The sequence below is a fragment of the Urocampus carinirostris genome, chromosome 7, assembly GCF_059441175.1.
Source record: "Urocampus carinirostris isolate Australia breed hairy pipefish chromosome 7, RoL_Ucar_1.0, whole genome shotgun sequence".
NCBI classification, from domain to species: domain Eukaryota; kingdom Metazoa; phylum Chordata; class Actinopteri; order Syngnathiformes; family Syngnathidae; genus Urocampus; species Urocampus carinirostris.
This window is the reverse complement of record NC_142355.1, coordinates 35,330,699-35,352,042: the sequence shown is the minus strand read 5'-3', so window position 1 is coordinate 35,352,042 and position 21,344 is coordinate 35,330,699. Positions and strand designations below refer to the sequence as shown.

Sequence of the window (21,344 nt, the reverse complement as noted above, 5' to 3'; positions counted from 1 at the left end):
CTCTTGGGATTAACAGGTCGCAGGTTTGATTCCCGGCTCCTCTGTGTTATATGTTGAAGTGTCCTTGGGCAAGACACTGAATCCCTAACTCCCCCAGCAGGTAGGCGCCTTGCATGGCATACTCCCTATTGGTGTGTGAGTGTGTGTGTGAATGGGTAAGTGTGAAGCACATTGTAAAGCGCGTTGGGAGGTCTTCATTGACTTGAAAAGCCCTATATAAATGCAGACCATTTACCATTTTACCATTTTATATTTTACTTTATAATTTAAGATTTTTACCGGCGGCCTCCACGGCTTCCTCATATGACAATCGGGTGCTTGCGCCCTCGCCGGTGTCTTCCAGGGCGAGTGGCGTTGCCCTCTGAAACAAGGTTTCATCTCAGAAGAAAAAGGAATAAATACAAGTCAAGTCATGTTTATTTGTGACGCCCTTAATCACAAGGAGTCTCAAAAGGCTGCACAGAATACAGTCTATTATGACACCATCCCCTGATCTAAAAACTACATGAGGGCAGGAAAACTCAAAAACATGAGGTAATCCCCTTTCCCAGGATGACCGTGCTGCATTGGATACAAAAATTGAATGAAGTTGGTAACACATATTCTGTTACTGCTCTTGAGAAGCGGAGCACAACAAACTTAAGAAATTTCCACGTATTAAATTAAAAATAAATAAAAATACACATATATAACAAATACAAAAGAAATTATATTCTAAACAGTTTTTTAAAAATAATTTTCACATTTATAATATATTTAAAATACTACCCTATAAGATGGTGTATTTTTTTATCAATAGCCGTACAATTCTTTAGTTCAATTATTTTTATTCTGAACAAAATATCGGTAGATATTTTTTAATCAACATTTTTTTGTCCATTCTTTCACAAAGTAAGGTAAAAGGGGGTAGAAGAATGAAAACGGGAGAAAGGAAAAGGGAAAGATAAAGAAAATAGGAAGAGAAAAAAATGGAAAGAAAAAGAAAAATAGAAAAGAAGTGGTGGATAAAAAAGGGAAAGATGAAAAACAAACTAATAAAATAACATAGAAAAGAAAGAAAATGGGAACTAAAGGAAAAAAAGAAGTGAAACAATGGTGAAAAGTGGGGGGGCATGGCAAAATGGGGAAAACAAAAAAGTGAAAGGGGGGAAATAAATAAAACAAAGAAAATCAGAAAAATAAAGGAAAAGATAGAGAGAAGAAGAGAAGGGGAAAGGGGGAAAGAAATGGAAGAAAAAACAGGCTTTTGGGTACTCGTAGCAGCAAGATGGTGGCCATAAATATTAGCTCCCTCATGTACGATTGTTCATATGTTTTTTTGCATTTAATTCAATTCAATAGCATTATTTTTTTTACCCCTGGGAGGCGCTAATTATTTACACACTGTCCCTTTAACACCCTGACTGGGTACTTCTATATCAGGTGTACCGTAAAATGTAACGCGTTTTGAAATAGTTGCCGATTGCTCAATAAATCCGTTGTAAAGAAAAGAAAAACAACAAGTGAGAGTTATTTTGTTTGGACTCCACAAAGTAGTTAGCATCTTGAAAAAGCGCAACATTTAACAGTAAAAAATGTATTCAAAGTTGAAAATAATAAATAAAATGAGTTATTTTGTTTGGACTCCACAAAGTAATTAGCATGTAGAAAAAAATCGTCATTTAACTATTACAAAATGTAAGAAAACTTCGAGCTTAGTTTTCTTAATTGTCGTTTTTAAAAATAATTCGTAGTTATTTAATTTTTTGTATTTGTGTTACCTTCATTTGAATCCGACTCGTGAGAGAAGCGCCGTTTTCCTGAAATGAGAGGCTCCTGGTCTCCGGTAAAATCGTCACTCTTCATACCCGAAATGGGCGAACATTTGCCGTCAGGATTTCCGCTCCGACCCGCTTAGCTTCCTCGGAACCATTTTTCAGTATCTCGTGACAAAAAAAAAGAAAAAGATCGGCTAGCTTGCTGATGAGTTGGCAGGGCAAGCGGGCGAGAAATCCCACTCGTGTTATAAGCAGGACACGCCTACAAAGATATGATTGGCGGTGGGATTCGAGAAACCGAAATACAATTGGTTGTCATATCAATCTGCGCGTTCTGTCACGCCCACTAAGATACAACTGCCCAATCACACAAAAGCAAGGCGCGTCCTGCATTTATGTCCACTGGACTAAAAAAAACAGGAAGTGAAGCTTGCTCTTGTTTGCTAAACTGAAATAGAACAGAACGGAATAGTATAGAACGGTAGATAAAGCCCCACTGTGTAATATTTGACCGCTAGATGGCACAAATGCGAACAGAAAACTGCCATTTGCAGCAAGATGCCAGACAAACATGGCGTCTATTTCTAGGTAGGGATTCCACTTTGTAAAATAAATACAGATTACTCAACCTATGATTTTTCTTTTTGGATAAAAAATAACATTGGTATGATAGTTCATGTTTTTGCCTTCATTCAAATCAATGTTTTATTTTTACTGAACAGAGGTTTTTTTGGTTACATTCTGTAATATTTAGTGTCTCCTAGCGGTACAAAAAACTTCCAATGAGTAAAAAATAACCTTGATCTGAATAATATGCAGAAATATAGGAACTATCATAACATTAATATTTTTTATAAATATTCACAGGTCGATAATTTTGTTTTTCTTTTACATGGTAGTACCATACCCAGTAGTCGCCGCCATGTTTGACTGGCATCTTGCTGCTACGCTGTGCCCATTTGACACTGGTTTACATTCGCATTAGACAATACAGTGCCACCTAACAGTCAATTTCAATTTCTTCTTCCGTTAAAGTGATAGTGTGTAATATTTAGTGCCTCCTAGGAGGTGCAAAAAACTTTCGTTCGTTTCAAAAGGAAAAAATCCAGCAACTATGATGTATTTGTGTGGTACAGGTTCATGTTCACACACTTGGCTAGACACTTGGAACACTTGGACACTTGGAATGGTTCAGTCCATTTGATCCCTAGCCCCACTCTTTTGTATTATTTTTGTAGTATTACTACAGTCCCATTTTGGTTGTATTTGTGTCGTATTTTGGGACTTTTATTTTGTACTTTTGTTGTAGTTCTACAGTAGTATTTTTGTAGTATTACTGTAGTTGTGTTGTTTTGGTATCTGTTGTAATAATTCTGTAGAAGTATTTTTGTAGTTTTTCAGTTTTAATATTTATGTATTTTTGTATTAAATTATCACTCTAGTGGTATTTTGTAGAAGTATTTTTGAAGTATTTCTGTACTAGACTATTTGTTGCGTTTCCGTAATGGTTATCACATTTGCCTAACACGCAAAAGGAAACATATAGTATGTTGGCCTGGAGAGGGATGGGTGCCACCAGGCTGTACTTGCCCAAGACACACCACAGGAAATAGTGCCAACCAACTGTAATACCAATGTTTATAAAAAAAAAATATCGGTTGAGAAATTTGTGTTTCTTGTACATAGTGGAATCCATACCTCAGGTGGCCGCCATGTATGTCTGCCGTCTTGTTGCTTGCGGGGGCACTGGTTTTCGTTCGTTAAACTAAAATCCTACTTCTGTTATTGACAGGTCTTGATTGTTTATGTCAGTGTTTTTTAAACGAGTGTGCCGGGGCCTTATCTCGGGTTCTGCAGAAAATCTCCCAATTTTATATTTGCAAAAAAAAAAACATGCCATTGATTAGTAAATTGGTGATCAGCTGGTAACAATAACGTTCACCTATATCAGTAGGTGGCAGCAGACTACATTTTTTTTCTTTTTGATAACTAATCATCTGCTCACTAGTACAGGGAAATATATTTGGTGACTCATTTTGTTTTAAAAAGCTGTTCAAGGTTGCACTGCTAAATAAATGCATCAAATAAAGTAAATTCCTGCACATGATTTTAATTATATAATTGTTTTACTAAAAAAAGAAAAAAGGTAGTCATAAAAGTTCCACTGGGCGACAGCCTTTGCTGGTTTTTAGTATTCTTTTTTTGATATTTGTATAGAAAAACGAGTTTAAAATCTAGTAAAACAGGTTAAAAAATATAGTATTGTTCAAAATTACCGCCAAATGATTAGGCAAATATAAGCGTGCTAACACGCTAAGCTAACATCCTCCTGCATTTAAGGAAAAGACGCGCCTATAATAATATGATTGGCGGTGGAATTTTCAAAAACGCGATATGATTGGTTGCTCCATCAAGTGATTGTGACTTTTAACAGGAAGTGAAGCCGTTTGGGTTTAGCCTAAAGCACGTTAGCTCGCTAAGCTAACCAGGAAGTAAAAAAAGTGACAGCAGCGGGTTATTGGCGTCGCGCCCCCCACTCCGCCCTCCCTCTCCCCCTTCACTCACTCCAACTTCCCTGTCACTTTTGGAGCACTTCCACCGTCCCCCAGGCGTCACTTTCCACCGCCGGTTTGCGGTCGCTCGCGCGGGCTAGCGGAGGAAGTCTCGATTAACCGTTGAAAAAGCTTATCAAGTTTTGTCAATTTTGAAGATGGCCTCGAGCTCGGAGCGCAATCCTCCTCCGTTCCCCGACGCCGGAGACTCCGTCGGCCGAGGCAGTGACGAAGAAGACGGCGACGACCTCTTCGCGAGTGTGGTGGGTCCCCCGAGATGGACCACGTTAACGGGCGACTTCTTAGGTCTATTCGGTTAAACTCTTGTCGTAGCTTAGCTATAGCAATGTGCGTGGGCGAGGGGGGAAAAGTGCTAAAGACGCCACTTTCTCCTTTGTTTTAAAGTTACAAATTGTATCTAAAAGCTTGAGTAAAAGGTGTCAATTAGTGGGACTTTTATATGCTTGTTATCGTCATTTCAACACTTACAGCCTTTACGTTAAGAACTCATATAGACAATTTGCGTCAATCTGTTCGAGAATACAGAAAGGTTTCATATTTTACGTACTTTTAATTTGAATTTGAATTGCGATAAAAAAATGTCCCGTGCAGAGTGGTCATGTGAGAGTGAGGCGGTCACGTGGTTAGAACCCGGATGTTTTCGCCTCAAAGTTCAAAAGGGGTAAAAAAAGAAAAGTCAGCAGTTTTACGCATCGTAAATGTGCAAGCTTGCTTTTCTTTTCTGGTCAGACCTGGCTTTGCATTTGTAATTACAGTGGAACCTCGGGGTACGACACTGATGTGGAATCGCAAAGTGAAACAGTCATATAGCGAGGGATAGGAACCTATCGTGATGAGATCATGCCTTCCGAAGCCCTGGTACCCCAGATAAAAGCATTCAACTTGTGTGTACTATTCATGCATATTTTTGAACAATATTATTCATAAATGAAAATTCAGAGGAAAAAACATTTCTTTACCTTTTGGTTAGAATTTACTTGAGCTGGTTGAGTGGAGCGAGTGGGTGGATGCAGAAGCCGGGAGAGACGGTGGACTAATTTAAATTTCCACTTCTGAAGATTGTCATGCCATTAGACTTCCTTGCTTTAATCACTTACTTATTTTTAATAATTGTCCCGATTTTCGATTGGTTACAGCCATGTGCTTTGAGACTGGGAGGTCGCTGGTTCGCGCCTCGACCGAGACATACCTAATTGGTATAATGGCGGCGCCCTCTGGCTGCGGCTGCATCGACCCGCTACAACGGGTCAGGTGTATCGACATTTCGTTCTGTGTACATTGTTACAAAGAATGACAATACAAAGGAAATTATTATTATTATCTCATCTCATTAGCCGTACCGCTTATCCTCATTAGGGTCGCGGGGGGGCTGGAGCCCATCCCAGCCATCTTCGGGCAGTGGGCAGGGGACACCCTGAACTGGTTGCCAGCCAATCGCAGGGCACACGGGGACAGACAACTCATTCGCTCATTCACACCTAGGGACAATCTGGACCGGCCAATTCACCTGAAATGCATGTTTTTGGAATGTGGGAGGAAACCGGAGTGCCCGGAGGAAACCCACGCAAGCACGGGGAGAACATACAAACTCCGCACAGAAAGTCTGGAGCTGGATTTGAACCCACGACAGGTTCCCATGACATGAACTGTGCAGCACAAGCGCTAACCACTGCGCCGCCGTGCTGCCCTATTATTATTATTATTATTATTATTATTATGTAACTGCGAGAGTAAGGATTTGTGTCCCTTCTTGTATTTCTTGATAGTCGGTAGTAGGGCTGCAACTAACAATCATTTTGATGATCGATTAATCAGATTCTTATAAGCATGTTTCATGTCGAGCCATATTTATTTGTATAGCCCTTTATCACGAGGAGTCTCAAAGGGCTGCATAGACAGGGTTGGGTAGGGTTACTTTAACTTGATTACTTTCAATTACTTTTGGACTACTCCAATACCAAATATGCTAATAAATGACAAAATAAACTAAATATGAATACAATTACTAACCCTAATCAGAATATATAACAGAACAACACTTAAAAATTAAGTTTATTATAAATCTACTTATACCATTCATTGAATGTATATGACATCGCTGTTTTCAGTCATCTGCCATCAGCATGAACCTGTATCTTCATTCATGCAATGTTTGCGTTGTGCCGTCTGCTACAAGCCACGTGAACTCCTCTTTCCACGATGCTTTTAATGTGCGTTTACGTTTTGTAGCGTCATAAATGTTGTTTGCTTCTTTTGAATAGTTCCCCTGGGGCTGAGGTTTTGACTTTATTGGGGGTGAGGTTTTGGCTTGATTCCTAATCACTTATACCTTTTTAGTGTTCATTTTTTCTTTTTCTTTTTTTCTTTTTTTTTTCCCTTAAAAAAGTTGTCGGCCACCCGGGCGGAGACGTTTTGTAAGTTGTACGCCCGATGTAAAAGATGCGCTCCCCGTGCGTCCGGGCAGACGTCATTTTAGACATTGGCTATACACTTGATATATGCTAATCAATTTTAAATAAAGTGCAAAAAAGGCTTCTTTGTTGTTTATTGAGCAATGGAACAGGAAATCATTGTAAATCTGAAAACACAGTGACATGTATAAACATTCACTGCAGCTATGGCTGTGACACATATAAAAAATACCAATAACAACCTAAAATGTCACTATTGTTTATGAATATATCCACATTTTACTCACCAAAAATCATTTCTATTTGTGCACAAAATCCACCGTTCTTCATTTTTTAAGTGTATATCATGCCCATATTTGGAAGTGGTGACAAAGAAGCGCACCGATATTTGTTTTGAGTTATATATTGATACGTTTAACGATTAGTATACCCTAAAAATTCGGGGAGGAGACATCAATGGATTTTCAACTCACAAGAACAGAGGGAGAGCCTAGACCTCAGATGGGCGATTCCAATCAGTTCTGAAGTACCACCCTCCCCAAGACCTTTCATTTTATTAAATTTACTAGGTTTAGGTTATAAAAGCAGAGCTGCTCTAAAGGGTGTGGAACTGAAATAACAGCAACACGATGGCTGATAATGACATTGATGTAAACCATCAGTGCACAACATTAGTCAAAACAACAAATTGGCATCCAATGCTATCTCCTTTGCTGCGTCCAATATTAAACACAGAAAAAACTACTGTGAGTAAATATTTTTTACCCACTAGGAAGTAAAATGAGATCTTACTTTTGGTTGGACTGCACAGTTGGAATTGCAAAAAATAAAATGAATAATACTGAATCTGCTGCACTTGTTTCCAGAACAATTCTTCACTCAGTGAAACTCCAACCTTAAGTCACCCAAGCGAGGATTTGGCCAGCCCCCCAAGCGACGGCACCGTTGAGCTGACCAGCGATCTCCTCAGTAGCGGCCTCGGTTCTAAAACTTCGAGCGAAAACCTGATGTCTCCGCCCAGCGAGGCCACCAGCGATCCCATCAGCAGCGGATCGGAATCCAAAACTCCGAGCGAGCCTTCTGACGAGTTTGACGACCTGGAAGGCAACTGGATGACTCCGGCCGCCCCGGAAGGAAACCGGAACCCCCTCGACGATGATTTTGAAGACATACTGGGAAACGAAACCGAAGCGCGTTTACAGGAAGTTGGGCCCAGAGAAAGTCTTTCGGATGACGTCAACGCCGCGAAACAAGAAGTCAAAGAAACTGCGCCGCTTTTGGATATTGGCTTGGACCTAGAACCGCCTCCACCCAGCAAACTAGTCGACCCGTTGGCGGACATTTTCCAAGAGGCTCTGCCCCTGAAGCCGAGCGCCGGCACAGACCTCTTCGGAGACGAAGGCGGCGACCCGTTTGCCGACCCGCAAAAGACCAAAGCCCCCAAGCCGGTTCAGAAGACGCTTTTCGGCGACCCCGACGAAGATCTGTTTTCCGAGCCGCTGGGGGCCAAGAAGACGCCCGCATTTGACAAACTGCCGGACAAGCCTCTGGCAAACGAGTCGCCAAAAGATGACGGCGGCCACCCGGCGGAGAAAAACGATGCTGACATCTTCGCAGAGGAAGCCGTTTCCCCGGGCCTCCAATCCCACCTCGGTGCCAGGACCAATGGCGTTCATGTGGAGGGTACAGATATATTTGCAGGTGCACTTTTCAAATGATGACGGATTTTATCTGCATTCCTTGTCTTTTTCCACAGTATTGGAACATTTTGATATAATTTAAGCAACTAATAGGTAATTAAATCAGTCACACAAAATTGTCTTTAAAAGAGGTGAACAGAATTGAAAACTTTTTACTCGCCACTGCCATTTCCATTAAGTCGTATTGCAGCCTTAGTTGGTTGTTCATTATGTGCGTCAAAGTATGCGCAGCTCTTAAATGTGCTTTTTTTTTCAAATGTGTTTCACCCCGAACAGATTTGCTAAAATCAAGAAAAAAGCAGATGGGCACAGTGGAAACTGAAGTACAAGGGCTCTTTGAACTCACTTAGGCTTTGTCAACACATAAGTAATAGACTTTGAGGCCACCTCAAACGATGCACCCCACTTTAAATTGTGTCTGAAATGAAGCTCATGATTGTAAAGTTAGCATCGTGTCTTCCCACAAACAGAAGCCACAGTGGAGCTTTCCCTGGACAGTCCTCAGAGTGAAAGGAAGAAGATTGATGTTGCTAAACCTTCCACGCCAGCTTCCACTGTTCCGAGCTCCTCTTGTGTGGTCAAGGCACAGTCTGCTGTGCTGGAGGAGGTAATTCTCTTATTATTATTAATGCAACGTCATGTTAGACAAATAACATTTTAAGTAATGTTAGGAAATATTTGGATCCTAAAACCCTCTTGGGTCATTAGTTAGTTTCACAGTAGTGGTTATTATTTTGCACTTTGCCTCTCCATTAATTGCAGCTTGAAGAAGTGGAAGAGTCAGAACTGGAAGACAAATTCGACATAGTTGTCTCTATTACAGACCCAGAAAAAATAGGTATTTTTTGTTTTTATTTTTTTCAACGTCCTACTTTGCAAATTTTCCAAAGTATTTAACCTTTGTTGTAATTATTCTTACGATGTGCAGGGGATGGAATGACTGCCTACATGGCCTACAAAGTGTCCACTCAGGTAAAGCTAGTTTTGTATATACGGGCCACACGTGTCATTTTCATCCATTTAAAAATATATGGTTCCAGACCACGCTGCCAATGTTCCGCAACAAAACCTTCACGGTGCGCCGACGCTTCAGCGACTTCCTGGGCCTCTATGAGAAGCTCTCTGAGAAGCACGGACCGAATGGATTCATTGTGCCCCCGCCCCCGGAAAAGAGCATCCTGGGTAGGTTGGCCACTACTGCTGACACAGGAGGGCGCTCTTCTCAATTCGTGTGCTGCAGGTATGACCAAGGTGAAGGTGGGAAAGGAGGACTCGTCGTCTGCAGACTTTTTGGAGAGGAGGAGAGGCGCGCTTGAGAGGTGAAGGATGAGACTGAAAGCTTTTGTCTGAAATTAATTTTGAAGAGTCATTGATTGAATTTGCAACATATAGAATTTATACATGCAAAACTACAAAGCAGGAGTTTTCCAAAAACGAATGGAAAGGAGAATTGTGAAATTGTTAGCTAACAAATGGACCTGCCGCCTTCATTACTGCTTAAAATTGTTTTTACATCGATTTGATATTTTCGTGCATCAAAATAATCACCTTTCTGACTATAATGTTCTTGTTCCACTGGCAGATAAACTTGTTATTTTTCAATTCATATTCAGAAATGTTAGCATGTTTTGATATCTAATTTGTATAAAACTTTTTTTTTTTTTTTTTTTTTTTTTTTTTTTAAATTTTATTTAAAAAAAAAAAGTTTTATGTTTTTCTTTGACCAGGTACCTTCAACGAGTAGTCACGCACCCGTCTCTTATCCAAGACCCCGACGTGCGAGAGTTCCTGGAGAGAGACGAGGTCAGGTCCAATTTTGTGCTTCTCGTTTATTGAAACTTGAGGACTTTTTATCCCAAGCAACATTTTGCGTGTCCAGTTGCCAAGAGCTGTGAGCACACAGGCTCTGAGCGGCGCCGGATTCCTCAAAATGATCAACAAAGCAACTGACGCCGTCAGCAAAATGACCATCAAGATGAACGAGTCGGACGTGGTGAGTCTGAAGGCTGCTCGCGCCAGATTTCGTTAGTTTGTTTAAGCACGCACGATTACTTATTTGTCATACGGAGGAACTGATCCGAATCTACTTCTGGACACGGATAACCGATAACTTTTTTAACTTCAAGCTTAATTTAGAGGGGGAAAAACGGCGGATATGTCTCCATATGTGTCTCATATACTGGACTGTCTCAGAAAATTAGAATATTGTGATAAAGTTCTTTATTTTCTGTAATGCAATTAAAAAAACAAAAATGTCATACATTCTGGATTCATTACACATCAACTGAACTATTTCAAGCCTTTTATTATTTGAATATTGCTGATTTTGGCTTACAGCTGAAAAAAACTCAAAAATCCTATCTCAAAATATTAGAATACTTCCTCAGACCAAGTAAAAAAAATAATTTTATAACAGCAAAACTAAATCTAACATTTGAAAATGTCCATTGATGCACTCAGTACTTGGTTGGGAATCCTTTTGCACGGATTACTGCATCAATCCGGCGTGGCATGGAGGCAATCAGCCTGTGGCATTGCTGAGGTGTTATTGATGCCCAGGATGCTTCGATAGCGGCCTTCAGCTCATTTGCATTTGTAGATCTGGTGTCTTTCATCTTCTTCTTAACTATACCCCACAAATTCTCGATGGGGTTCAGGTCAGGGGAATTAGCAGGCCAATCAAGGACAGTGATGCCATGGTCAGTGCACCAGTTACTGGTGGTTTTGGCACTGTGGGCAGGTGCCAGATCATGCTGGAAAATGAAATACTCATCTCCATAGAGCTTTTCAGCAGATGGAAGCATGTAGTGCTCTAAAATCTCTTGGTACACAGTTGCATTTACTCTGGACTTGATGAAACACAGTGGACCAACACCAGCAGCTGACATGGCTCCCCAAACCATTGCTGACTGTGGGAACTTCACACTGGATTTCAAGCAACTTGGATTTTGCTCCTCTCCAGCCTTTCTCCAGACTCTGGCGCCTTGACTTCCAAATGAAATGCAAAACTTGCTTTAGTCTGAAAAGAGGACTTTGGACCACTCTGCAACTGTCCAGTGCTTCTTCTCCATAGCCCAAGTCAGACGCTTCTTCCGTTGTCTTGAGTTCAGAAGTGGCTTGACCATGGGAATACGGCTATTGTAGCCCATTTCCCGGACACGTCTGTGAACTGTGGCTTTTGATACCTAGACTCCAGCTTCAGCCCACTGTCTTTGAAGCTCCCTCAAATTCTGGAAGCGGCTCTTCTTCACAATTTTGTTAAGGCTGCGGTCATCTCTCTTGGTTGTGCAGCGTTTCCGGCCACATTTTTCCCTTCCAACAGACTTTTTGTGGATATGCTTTGAAACTGCACTCTGTGAACAGCCTGCTCTTTGAGAAATGTCTTACCCTCCATCAGGAGGGTATCAATGATGGTCCTCTGGACAGCAGTCAGATCAGCAGTGATTTAGTTTACTGAACCAAGCTGAGTGTTTTTAAGGCTCAGGAAACCCTCGCAAGGTGTTTCGAGTTAATTAGATGATTCAGGTGATTAGTTGAATAGCCTACTTGTATACTTTTTCATGATATTCTAATATTTTGAGATAGGATTTTTGAGTTTTCTTAAGCTGTAAGCCAAATTCAGCAATATTCAAATCATAAAAGGCTTGAAATAGTTCAGTTCATGTGTAATGAATCCAGAATGTATGACATTTTTGTTTTTTGTTTAAATTGCATTACAGAAAATAAAGAACTTTATCACAATATTCTAATTTTCTGAGACAGTCCAGTATATATATATATATATATATATATATATATATCAGGGATGTGATTTTTCCGCTAATTCGCGGAATTCCGCTTTTTTTATCTCCAAAAATAAAAATTTAAAATTTCCGATTTTTTAAGTGGTAAAAAATCCGATTTCGTCTCTACAGCATTCCATTTTAGTGTTTCCGTAACTGATTGGTTGAAGTCTCCGTGTTGACCAATAAACGCGCTGGTTATAAAGGCATAGGAATATGCCATTGTTCATTTCTCACACGTTTTTGCCGGGTGTTTAAAGAAAGATGTCCGTGATCGAACGCAAAGATGCTCCGCGAGTTAAAGAAATTGATAAGATCGTAAAAAACAAGTTTCGATGGGACTGGTTAGAGAAGGACTTATCTACAAATGTTGGAAAGAAGACTGTGACGAATTTGTTCAGTGACTTTATTCGGAAGATCGATCGTGCCGGGAAAGCGCTTTGCATTTGGTGCTATGATACCATTGACTATGGTGGGAGAGGTTTCAAAGCTCTTGAAAGTCACGCAAAGAGCAAAAAAACACGTGAAAGAACTCCAGTCAAGAAGAACAAATTATTCCATCGCTGGAAGTTTCGGTGCCCAAACGAAAACTCCAAAACTTTACGGCCTCCATCCCTTATTGACATCACAATCGGAAGCGGTAATAGAGAGACGTGATCCACCCCAACAACCTGTACCAGTTGCTGATAGAGTCGTGAATTTTGAGGTAGGTGGTAAACTTTTCAAATTTATTTGACAGTTTTCCCCTTTTTTTTGAAAATATTATAACGTAATAAAAATGGCCATAAATATTTAACAATTACAATAATAGATTTTCATGTGTACATTACACCAACACTTTACTTTAGGGCCTATAATTATTGTATTTTCATTTATCAAATATTCCGATACGCTGCTATTAAAAAGAATAAATTATAACATTTAAAATATGATTTAGGAAATTTAAAAATATTATTAAGCCTATAAGTAATAAAAATTATTGTCAGTATTTATATTTTTTAAATTAAGTACTTGTATGATATTCTACCATGAACCCCAAAACATGCAGAATGGACATAGCCACATACAGTTCTATCCAGACTGTGAAATATGCCCTAAGAGCAAGAAAGACCACCTCTGTCAGCCATTTTGGAAGGAAAGACATTCTGATGGATCCTGTGCAGTCCAAACTGTGCCTAAATCTGAGGACATCCTCCAAAAGGTACAGGGAGGAGAAGGATAAAGAAGCAGCTATGTTGTCTGCAAAAGGAACAGAACTTGCTGTGAAACAGGACACCCAAATGAGCAAGGCTGCATCAAGAAGAACCATCAAAGCTGCACAGAAGCAGGCTAGAAAGCCCCATTCCAAAGCAATGAAGTCTAGGAGGAAGTAGTGTTTGTGTCATGCGAATGGATTGTGCTCAAGAATGAACACTTGTATATTCCTGTAAATATGTTGAATGTTTTAATGAGTAGAACATAGAAAACAATATTTGTGATATTAAGTGATGTTATAATTCATCTAGAATGTGACAGAAAATATAAATTTCAGAACTTTGAATGAATTTCATGTTTCTGCATGGCCAGTGATTTAGTAGTTCATTGTGTATGCACATGACTCCGACAGATAACATCTTCTGCTATAACAAAGACATTTGTGGTATGTTCTAATATGAGTTACTTTTCATTTGGTCATGATACAATTATTTGTTCATGAAATTTGAACTCTTCAACATGATTTATGTGTTAACTTAGTAATCACATGAGTTAGATATGATGATATTCTCAGTGATAGTTTTTAAAAGCAAAGGCAGTCCAATGTTTTTTAATGTGACTGATTTTGAGTTGACTTACACTGTAATTTTATATGGGATAGTTCAATATACATTGAAAATTTATGCTGTTGTTTTGTCCATTTCTTTGTCATCTGAGTGCATTGAAAGTACTTAAAAACACGGAAAACCCATGAGCTCCGGGGGGCTTCGCCCCACTTGTCCCTCCACCAGGGCACTGCCCTGGACCTAGCTGGGTGCCCACGGCCCCCAGACCCCCGGCTAATTTTCAGATAATTTCACTTTGGTCAAATCACATCCCTGATATATATATAAAAATGTCTCCAAAATAGTGACTGGAGCTTGACTATGTCAATCAACCAATCAATTTTTTAGATTATGGTGGTTAACTTCAATTACAAGATGTTGTTATGAGCACAATAACACTGTCATATACATATTGCACACACTGCATTAGTTTATGTGAAAACAAGCCACTTGTAGTACTCCCATACTTAAAATGTATCAGCCATTCCTATCCAGTGGCATCGTTGTTTTTTTTAACATTTCTTAAACTGAAATCTGACTCCGAAGACAGAACTCGGAGAAGTTATTGAGCCAAGTAAAGTCCACATATTGATTTATTAGCCGAATCAAAGAGTTAAACACATCGGATCTTTCTTCCTTTCCAAATGCAATCGTGTATTTGTATCGTCGAGACAACAGGGTTTCAGGATCTTCCCATGTTATAATCCATGCCGATGAAATGTTCACGCCCCATGACCAAGCTTCTGGCTCATTGGTCCGTGCCGTGTCGATGCAAATTTCCCAATAGTTCTTTGAAGCTTGGGAGAAGGGTGATAGGTCATCGCCCTCCGGACAGAATGGGGCACGACACACACATTCTAACCCCCTTAGGCAATGACTTATCTGCACAGACGGAAATCAAAGACACATTCCAAAGCAAAGGGGTTTAGACACCCTTCTTAAGAAATGCACTCAAGGCTGAGATCAAATGTATGAAAAGTATTTTTGAGTATAAGTGGAATAAAAAAGTGTATAAAATAGTATATAACTAAATTGTACATATTTGCAGCTATAATTAAAATATGACATATACATTAGGCTCAAGGAATGTTTTATTAGTTATCATTTTGAGGTTTCTCATGGCAGTGGTTGAAGCTGATTTATGGCAGCAATGATTTGCCTTCTTTAACTTTTGGGGCGATAAATCTCATGCATCTGTTTTTTTTTTTCCCATGAGAAACATTTTTGCTTTGGACCAATTAGTAAATGTTAGCATGCTTAGCTCTATCCAACCACCATGTTTCTTGTGACACAGTGGTTTGAGGAAAAACTGCAGGAAGTGGAGGCTGCAGACCAACAGTTCCGGAAGCTTCACGTTCTGGTGGAGTCGCTGGTCATGCACAGGAAAGGTGATCATCTCTTTAACCTTTTGGAATAAAGCTCCAACTTGTAGCTTGAAGTTTGAAAGATGGCTTGCCTTCTTCAGAGCTTTCCATGAACACTGCGAGCTTTGCCAAAAGCACCGCCATGCTGGGCAGCGCGGAGGACAACACTGCTCTGTCCCGCGCCCTCTCACAATTGGCGGAGGTGGAGGACAAGATGGAGCAGCTGCATCAGGACCAGGCGGCCAACGACACCTTTTGTTTTGCTGAGCTCATTGCCGATTTCATCCGGCTGCTCGGGGCCGTCAGGGTACGTCTGTTTTTAAATTTAGTTGATGGACCTTTATTTTTTTTAACCCAGTCTGAATTTCCTCTGGCCCAAAGCAATTTAATAAAATATTGAAACCCAAATCACAATGTTGTAGACCTTCTGAATACGACTATAATCTAACCTGAGGTAGGGTCGCAAAGAGATATATCATACATTCCGGACTACCAGCTGCTACTTTTTGCTACATTTTGAACATTGCGGCTTTTTTCCCCGTATTTTGCGCAGCAACTGTAAACCAATACACTTAAAGAGTAGTTCAGAGTTGCATGATTAACAACTACCGTTAATGTAAAACAGTCACTCGTAGTAACCCTCATCAACATGGCAACTACTACAAAAAAAGCGTTTGATGCAGTATTTAAGTTTAAGGCGATCACTCCTTAAGTTGAAGAAGGAAATCGAGCTGCTGCCCGTAAACTTGACATAAATGAATCAACAGTGGGAAGTTGAATGCGACAGCAGGAAGATCTGTCTTCATATAATATTGAACATCAGTGGAAGTGATCTATCCAAAAACGCTACACTTCTCTTTCCATATGATCAGCGTCAATGTCAGGTCCCTGAAGTATTCTTTTAATCCTTTAGGAACAATCACAAGCAAATGCGATTTGGTCCATTACCGTGGCTCCTGCCAATGACAACAACACAAACAGACGTGTGATGCAATCTGGCACTATTCTCCACGTATGGAGTTGTCTTAAAATATAGGGCTCACATTTTACGCAACACAACCCTCATTTGCGCTTTCTTTTGCCGTGTGGTAAATATGTGCTTGTGTTTGTCATCGTTACGATGATCCGAAAACACGTGATGTAAACAACTTGGAGCAGAACTAAAAATGCCGCGGCCGTTGGCATTCTGCAACCAAAAGCGTCAACGGCAAAATTATCTCGCGGTTGGTGCCAGGTGTGGACGTGAATGACTTCATTTTTATGGTAGTTTAATCCTCATGGCATCAGGTACATATTGTGTACATTATAATGCTTTTTTTCATTCAAAGAGAAAACGTGATTAAGGGCCAAACAAACAAATAAATATGACTTGACTTGACTAGTGTTTTTACCTTATTGCTGACCTCTAGCAGTGTCTGAAACTGATGACAAAAAATTACTAGACACCAGGGCAGACAACTCTGAAATGTTGCCTGCCCAGCCATAAAGTTGCCGGCCACATTTTTCACAACTTGAAACGCAATAAGACGACTAATCGCAAAAAAAAGACCAACACCAAAAACAACACATTGTTGCAAAGTATTAGGGATTGATAATCACAATATATAACAGAACACTTTAAAATTAAGTTTAATATAAATCTACCGATCACATTCATTGCATGTATATGACATCGCTGTTTTCCATCTGCTATCAGTATGTACCTGTATTTACTCGTCTTCGTTCGTGCAATGTTTGCGTTGCGTCGTCTGCTACAAGTTACGTGAACTCCTCTTCCACGATGCTTTTAATGTACGTTTACGTTTTGGAGCGTCATAAATGTTGTTAGGTTCTTTTGAATCTTTCTTCTAGGGGCTGAGGTTTTGTCCTGATTCCTAACCACTTCTCCATTTTTCTTGTGTTCTCTGTGCGTCTACTTTGGAAAATGATATGCAAATGAGCGACCTTATAACGCTCGGGAATGTCCGGAAGCACGAAGTTATTCGATGCGGGCTTCTGATTGGCTGCCGAGTATGCAAATTGCCAAACGAACCGAAACGCCGAAATTTCCAAACCGAACGGAGATTTCAAAATCAGAATGAAGCAAACGTTTGAGTTGAAAAAAAAAAAAAAATCATTTGGGGTTTTGTTTATTTATCTATTTATTTTTTCCCTTGAAAATGTTGTCAGCCACCGGGGCGAAAATGTTTTGTAAGTTGTACGCCTGACGTAAAAGATGCATGCCCCGGGCGTCTGGGCAGACGTTATTTCAGACACTGCCTCTAGATAAAACTAGAATTGACTGCAAATTTCCCAAAACACTGCCGCAAAAACCTCCCTGGCCAGTGAACGGCGCTTCTCCGTGTGCTCAGGGTTCATTCGACCATCGCATGAAGGCGTGGCAGCGCTGGCAGGACGCACAAGGCACGCTGCAGAAAAAGCGCGAGGCCGAAGCCAAACTCCAATGGGCCAACAAGCCCGACAAGCTGCAGCTGGCCAAAGAGGAGATCGCCGAAGTGAGAACGAACCAAAAGAAATCCCTCTCACCAGCGTGCCGTCCTTGACTCTCTTCTCTCTGCGTCCGCAGTGGGAAGCCAAAGTGACGCAGTTCGAGCGAGATTTCGACCGCGTCTCGGCCACCGTGCGCAAGGAAGTCACCAGATTCGAGGTACGTGCCTTCGACGCAGGCCCTTTTCGGACACGGCCCTCGTGAAATCCGTCTCTCAACAGAAAGAAAAGGCCAGGAATTTCAAAAGGCAGATTGTCAAATACCTGGAGAATGTGCTCAAGTCTCAGCAACAGGTGAGTTTGGCACACTTTTTACATTAATCCAATCCAAATTTGAATTGACTCAAAAAATTTAGTGTTCAATAAGGAATTCAAATCCCATCGGCATTAGCTCAGGAGGTAAAGCGCTCTTCCTGGGATTAAGAGATCGCATGTTCGAATCCCAGCTCCGTGTTACATGTTGAAGTGTCCTAGGGTAAGACACTGAACCCCTAATGCCCCCAATAAGCAGGTTGGCGCCTTGCATGGCTGCACAGCCGCTATTGGTGTGTGAGTGTGTGTGTGTGTGTGTGAACAGGTAAATGTGAAGCACATTGTAAAGCACTTTGGGAAGACTTCATTGACTTGAAAAACGCTATATAAATGCAGATCATTTCATCCTTTTTCCCCACCCACTAACCTGAAACACCAGATACAGACTCACACAAAATAGAAGAAACAATAAGATGAATACAATTAAAGCATTATTGGATGCATTATACAATTCCATGGTATGAAAATACTTGAATTAAACCGTGATTCAGGCATCCGACGCTTTTATTTCCACTGTTACCTTCTCTAGCTAGATATGTTAGCCACTTTGCTGCATGCTATGATTAGCCACTATTGTTTTAGCTGCTCTAGCTTTGTCCTTTGGTCTTACTAGCCTTCCACAGCTGCACGCAAACGTCGCCGAATTCTGTTATTCAGGCATCTGTTTTATTTCCAATGCTTCCTTCTCTAGCCACTTTTATCGCTCAGTACTGTAATTCTGGGTCTTGACGCATGACACATCTTTTACTGGCCTTTTGAGTTTTTTCACATGCTGCTAAACAAAAGCTGCTTGTTCTGTAGCTAATTGAAATTCATCTTTGCCCACGCATGGAAATATGGAAGTAGGTTTCAGAATTTTGCTTGAGTGGTGTCCTCTGAGCTTCCGTAGTGTTTTCTTTCAAAGCAATCAAGGCTTGAGCTGCATTCTAATCTACAACGACCTCTAGTGGTTATTTTTTACAAACGCTTATCTCAAAGAAATCCTGAATTATCTAGCCCATTGTCTTCCTTTTTTGGGATTTTTTTCTCAAAGATTCAAGGTTCATACAGGTTCTTGAAATCCTTGAGTTTTAATGTGTTTTTAAGGTCAGGAAAATGTTTGAATTTTGTGTGCGTGAAAATGACACCAACACGGCTGCTCTGGTTGCTCGTCATTATGGCGTCATGTGAAGCGTCACGGCCCCCTACTGGTCGCAGCCAAGAGGACAACTCTAATTAGAATTCCGTCTCTTTTGGCTCAGCTCACTGAGAACAGCTTTCGGCTCCCAAACAGTATAAAACATTATTCACCAAATCATTTAGTAATTAGTGATTTCATATGTTTTGCTGGGGGTCATTGCAGAACACATGAAATAGAAATTGAAATATTCACATAGCTATTTTTTTTTTGTAAAACACAAAAGACAATTCTCGCTTTTGACACACTGAGCAAATTCAAAATCGAACGACAATACAAAATCCCTGAAAATGCAAAACAATTGAATATAGATTAAAAATATTACCTCTTCAATGCTATAAATAATTGATAAAAATAACTAGTTACAATTATTTTAAACAATTTACACTGATATTTTTTGAAAAACACACACGTAAACCAAAGAGCAAAAGAACAGCAGTCAAGGAGTCGCAGGTTCGAGTCCCGGCTCCTCAGTGTTATATGTCGAAGTGTCCTTGGGCAAGACACTGAATCCCTTATGCCCCCAAAAAGCAGGTAGGCGCCTTGCGTGGCTGACTCCCTATAGGTGTGTGTGTGTGAATGGGTGAGTGTGAAGCACATTGTAAAGCGCTTTGGGAGGTATTCAGTGACTAGAAAAGTGCTATATAAATGCAGACCATCTACCATTTTACCATTTTAAAATAAATCCAAATTAGGCTCATTTTTCTTCTTTTTATACATAGTCATTTCTATTTTCTTTGTCTTCCTTATTGAACCCAACACCTATAGAGCCCTTTTCTGGGTTTGTAGACGAGTGCGACGTAGCCAATCGGCGTTTGAGTTGTTGATGCAGAATGGCAGAATTTGTGTCAGTTTATCGCAGCCCATTGACACCTAAATATCATAGATAGGAACAAAGGACTTTTTCCTTTGAAGGTTCTGGATAAAGTGAAAAATTGGCCGTGAAAGTGCTTGAATTTGCTATGAAAAAGGTGTAGGAACCCTGGAGCTTCCTTCCCTCTCAGATTTTGTGTTCTCTACGCAGCTGATCAAGTACTGGGAGGCTTTCTTACCTGAAGCCAAAGCCATCGCCTGAGCGGAGCCCGTCCTCCCCCGGTTCGAAGACCAAGGAAGGACTCAAAAAACCCGTTTACAATCAAGCCGCTCCTCGCTTTCCAATTGCCACGTCTTTACCGACAAATGATTTTCTTACAAAAGGCAAGACGCGCCACCGCTTCCTTCCGTGTTTGTCGTTCACGGCGTAGGCGTCCGGAAAAAAACGACTCCAAAGGGATAAAGAAGAAGACTTTTTGTTTGGCTTAGAAAAATCTGTAGTACCGGTGTCATTTCTTTTTTTGGTTAAACGTCTTAAGGAGCAAGATTGCATGGTCGTCACTCGCGTCTTTATATATATACAAAAAACGAATCCCATATGTGTGCCTTGTACAAAATGGAGGACGCAATGAAATGTTCAGGTTACAAATGACAGCCGCAGTTTATTCTCTGTACGAAGGAGAATTTGCAGTACACTAAAAATCGAGTTATCGCAAAGTTTACCGGTTAATCGCAAAGAAAACTTGAAAAATGCAATTCGTGTAGTTTTGTTCATAGCTACCTTTTCTCCCTGATCCATTTTTTGGGAGAAGGTTAAACCCCAACATTTTTTTTGTTTAATTACTTAGAATTTCGATGCAAGCGACACGGGCGGGAAACGCACCCAATTTTTTGTTTGTATTCAAAGAAAAATAAATTTAAAAATGGAACCTGAGCAAAAACTGTTGTGGATTAACTGTAAATCAGCTTGATAACAAACATCTGGCAGGATATTATGAAACAATGGATACAAGAAATCACAAGAGCAAAGTCGGGGCCGGAAAAATACCGAGAAAGAATACTTTTCGGTTCAGATAAAAGCAAAATCACAAGAACACAGTATAAAAAGCCTAGCGTCTCTCGGACGGACTTGGATGAATGTTGCTGAATAAAGAACGTTCCCTCTGCCA

The 21,344-nt window shown here is 40.4% G+C and overlaps 2 protein-coding genes across 4 annotated transcripts in view; one reads left to right on the top strand and one right to left on the bottom strand.

Moving 5' to 3' along the window:
• The window catches only part of sv2 (synaptic vesicle glycoprotein 2), a 22,203-nt gene extending 17,920 nt beyond the window's left edge, over positions 1–4,283 (bottom strand). The window contains exons 1-2 of one of the 3 annotated variants that reach the window (XM_088340732.1): positions 1,761–4,283; positions 280–378 (exon numbers count right to left, since the gene is read on the bottom strand). In XM_088340732.1, the coding sequence (XP_088196858.1) occupies positions 280–378; positions 1,761–1,845 (184 nt within the window). In that variant the 5' untranslated portion in view covers positions 1,846–4,283. The remainder of the gene's footprint in view (positions 1–279; positions 379–1,760) is intronic. The other 2 variants (XM_088340731.1, XM_088340733.1) reach the window with 2 other exon arrangements.
• On the top strand, positions 4,195–21,344 carry LOC148363142 (sorting nexin-1-like). Its single transcript, XM_088340730.1, has 15 exons — positions 4,195–4,572; positions 7,608–8,442; positions 8,912–9,048; positions 9,204–9,279; positions 9,370–9,413; positions 9,482–9,623; positions 9,682–9,760; positions 10,169–10,244; positions 10,321–10,434; positions 15,317–15,410; positions 15,488–15,693; positions 17,738–17,881; positions 17,953–18,033; positions 18,096–18,167; positions 20,387–21,344. The coding sequence occupies exons 1-15, from the start codon at positions 4,468–4,470 to the stop codon at positions 20,435–20,437; spliced, it is 2,256 nt and encodes a 751-aa protein (XP_088196856.1). The 5' UTR covers positions 4,195–4,467; the 3' UTR covers positions 20,438–21,344.

Bases quoted from the DNA above. Each gene is read 5' to 3' on its own strand.
- LOC148363142 (XM_088340730.1), top strand. From the start codon at position 4,468: ATGGCCTCGAGCTCGGAGCGCAATCCTCCTCCGTTCCCCGACGCCGGA. The intron at 10,435-15,316 runs GTGAGTCTGAAG...CTTGTGACACAG, and splicing joins AGATGAACGAGTCGGACGTG to TGGTTTGAGGAAAAACTGCA. The intron at 15,694-17,737 runs GTACGTCTGTTT...CCGTGTGCTCAG, and splicing joins GGCTGCTCGGGGCCGTCAGG to GGTTCATTCGACCATCGCAT.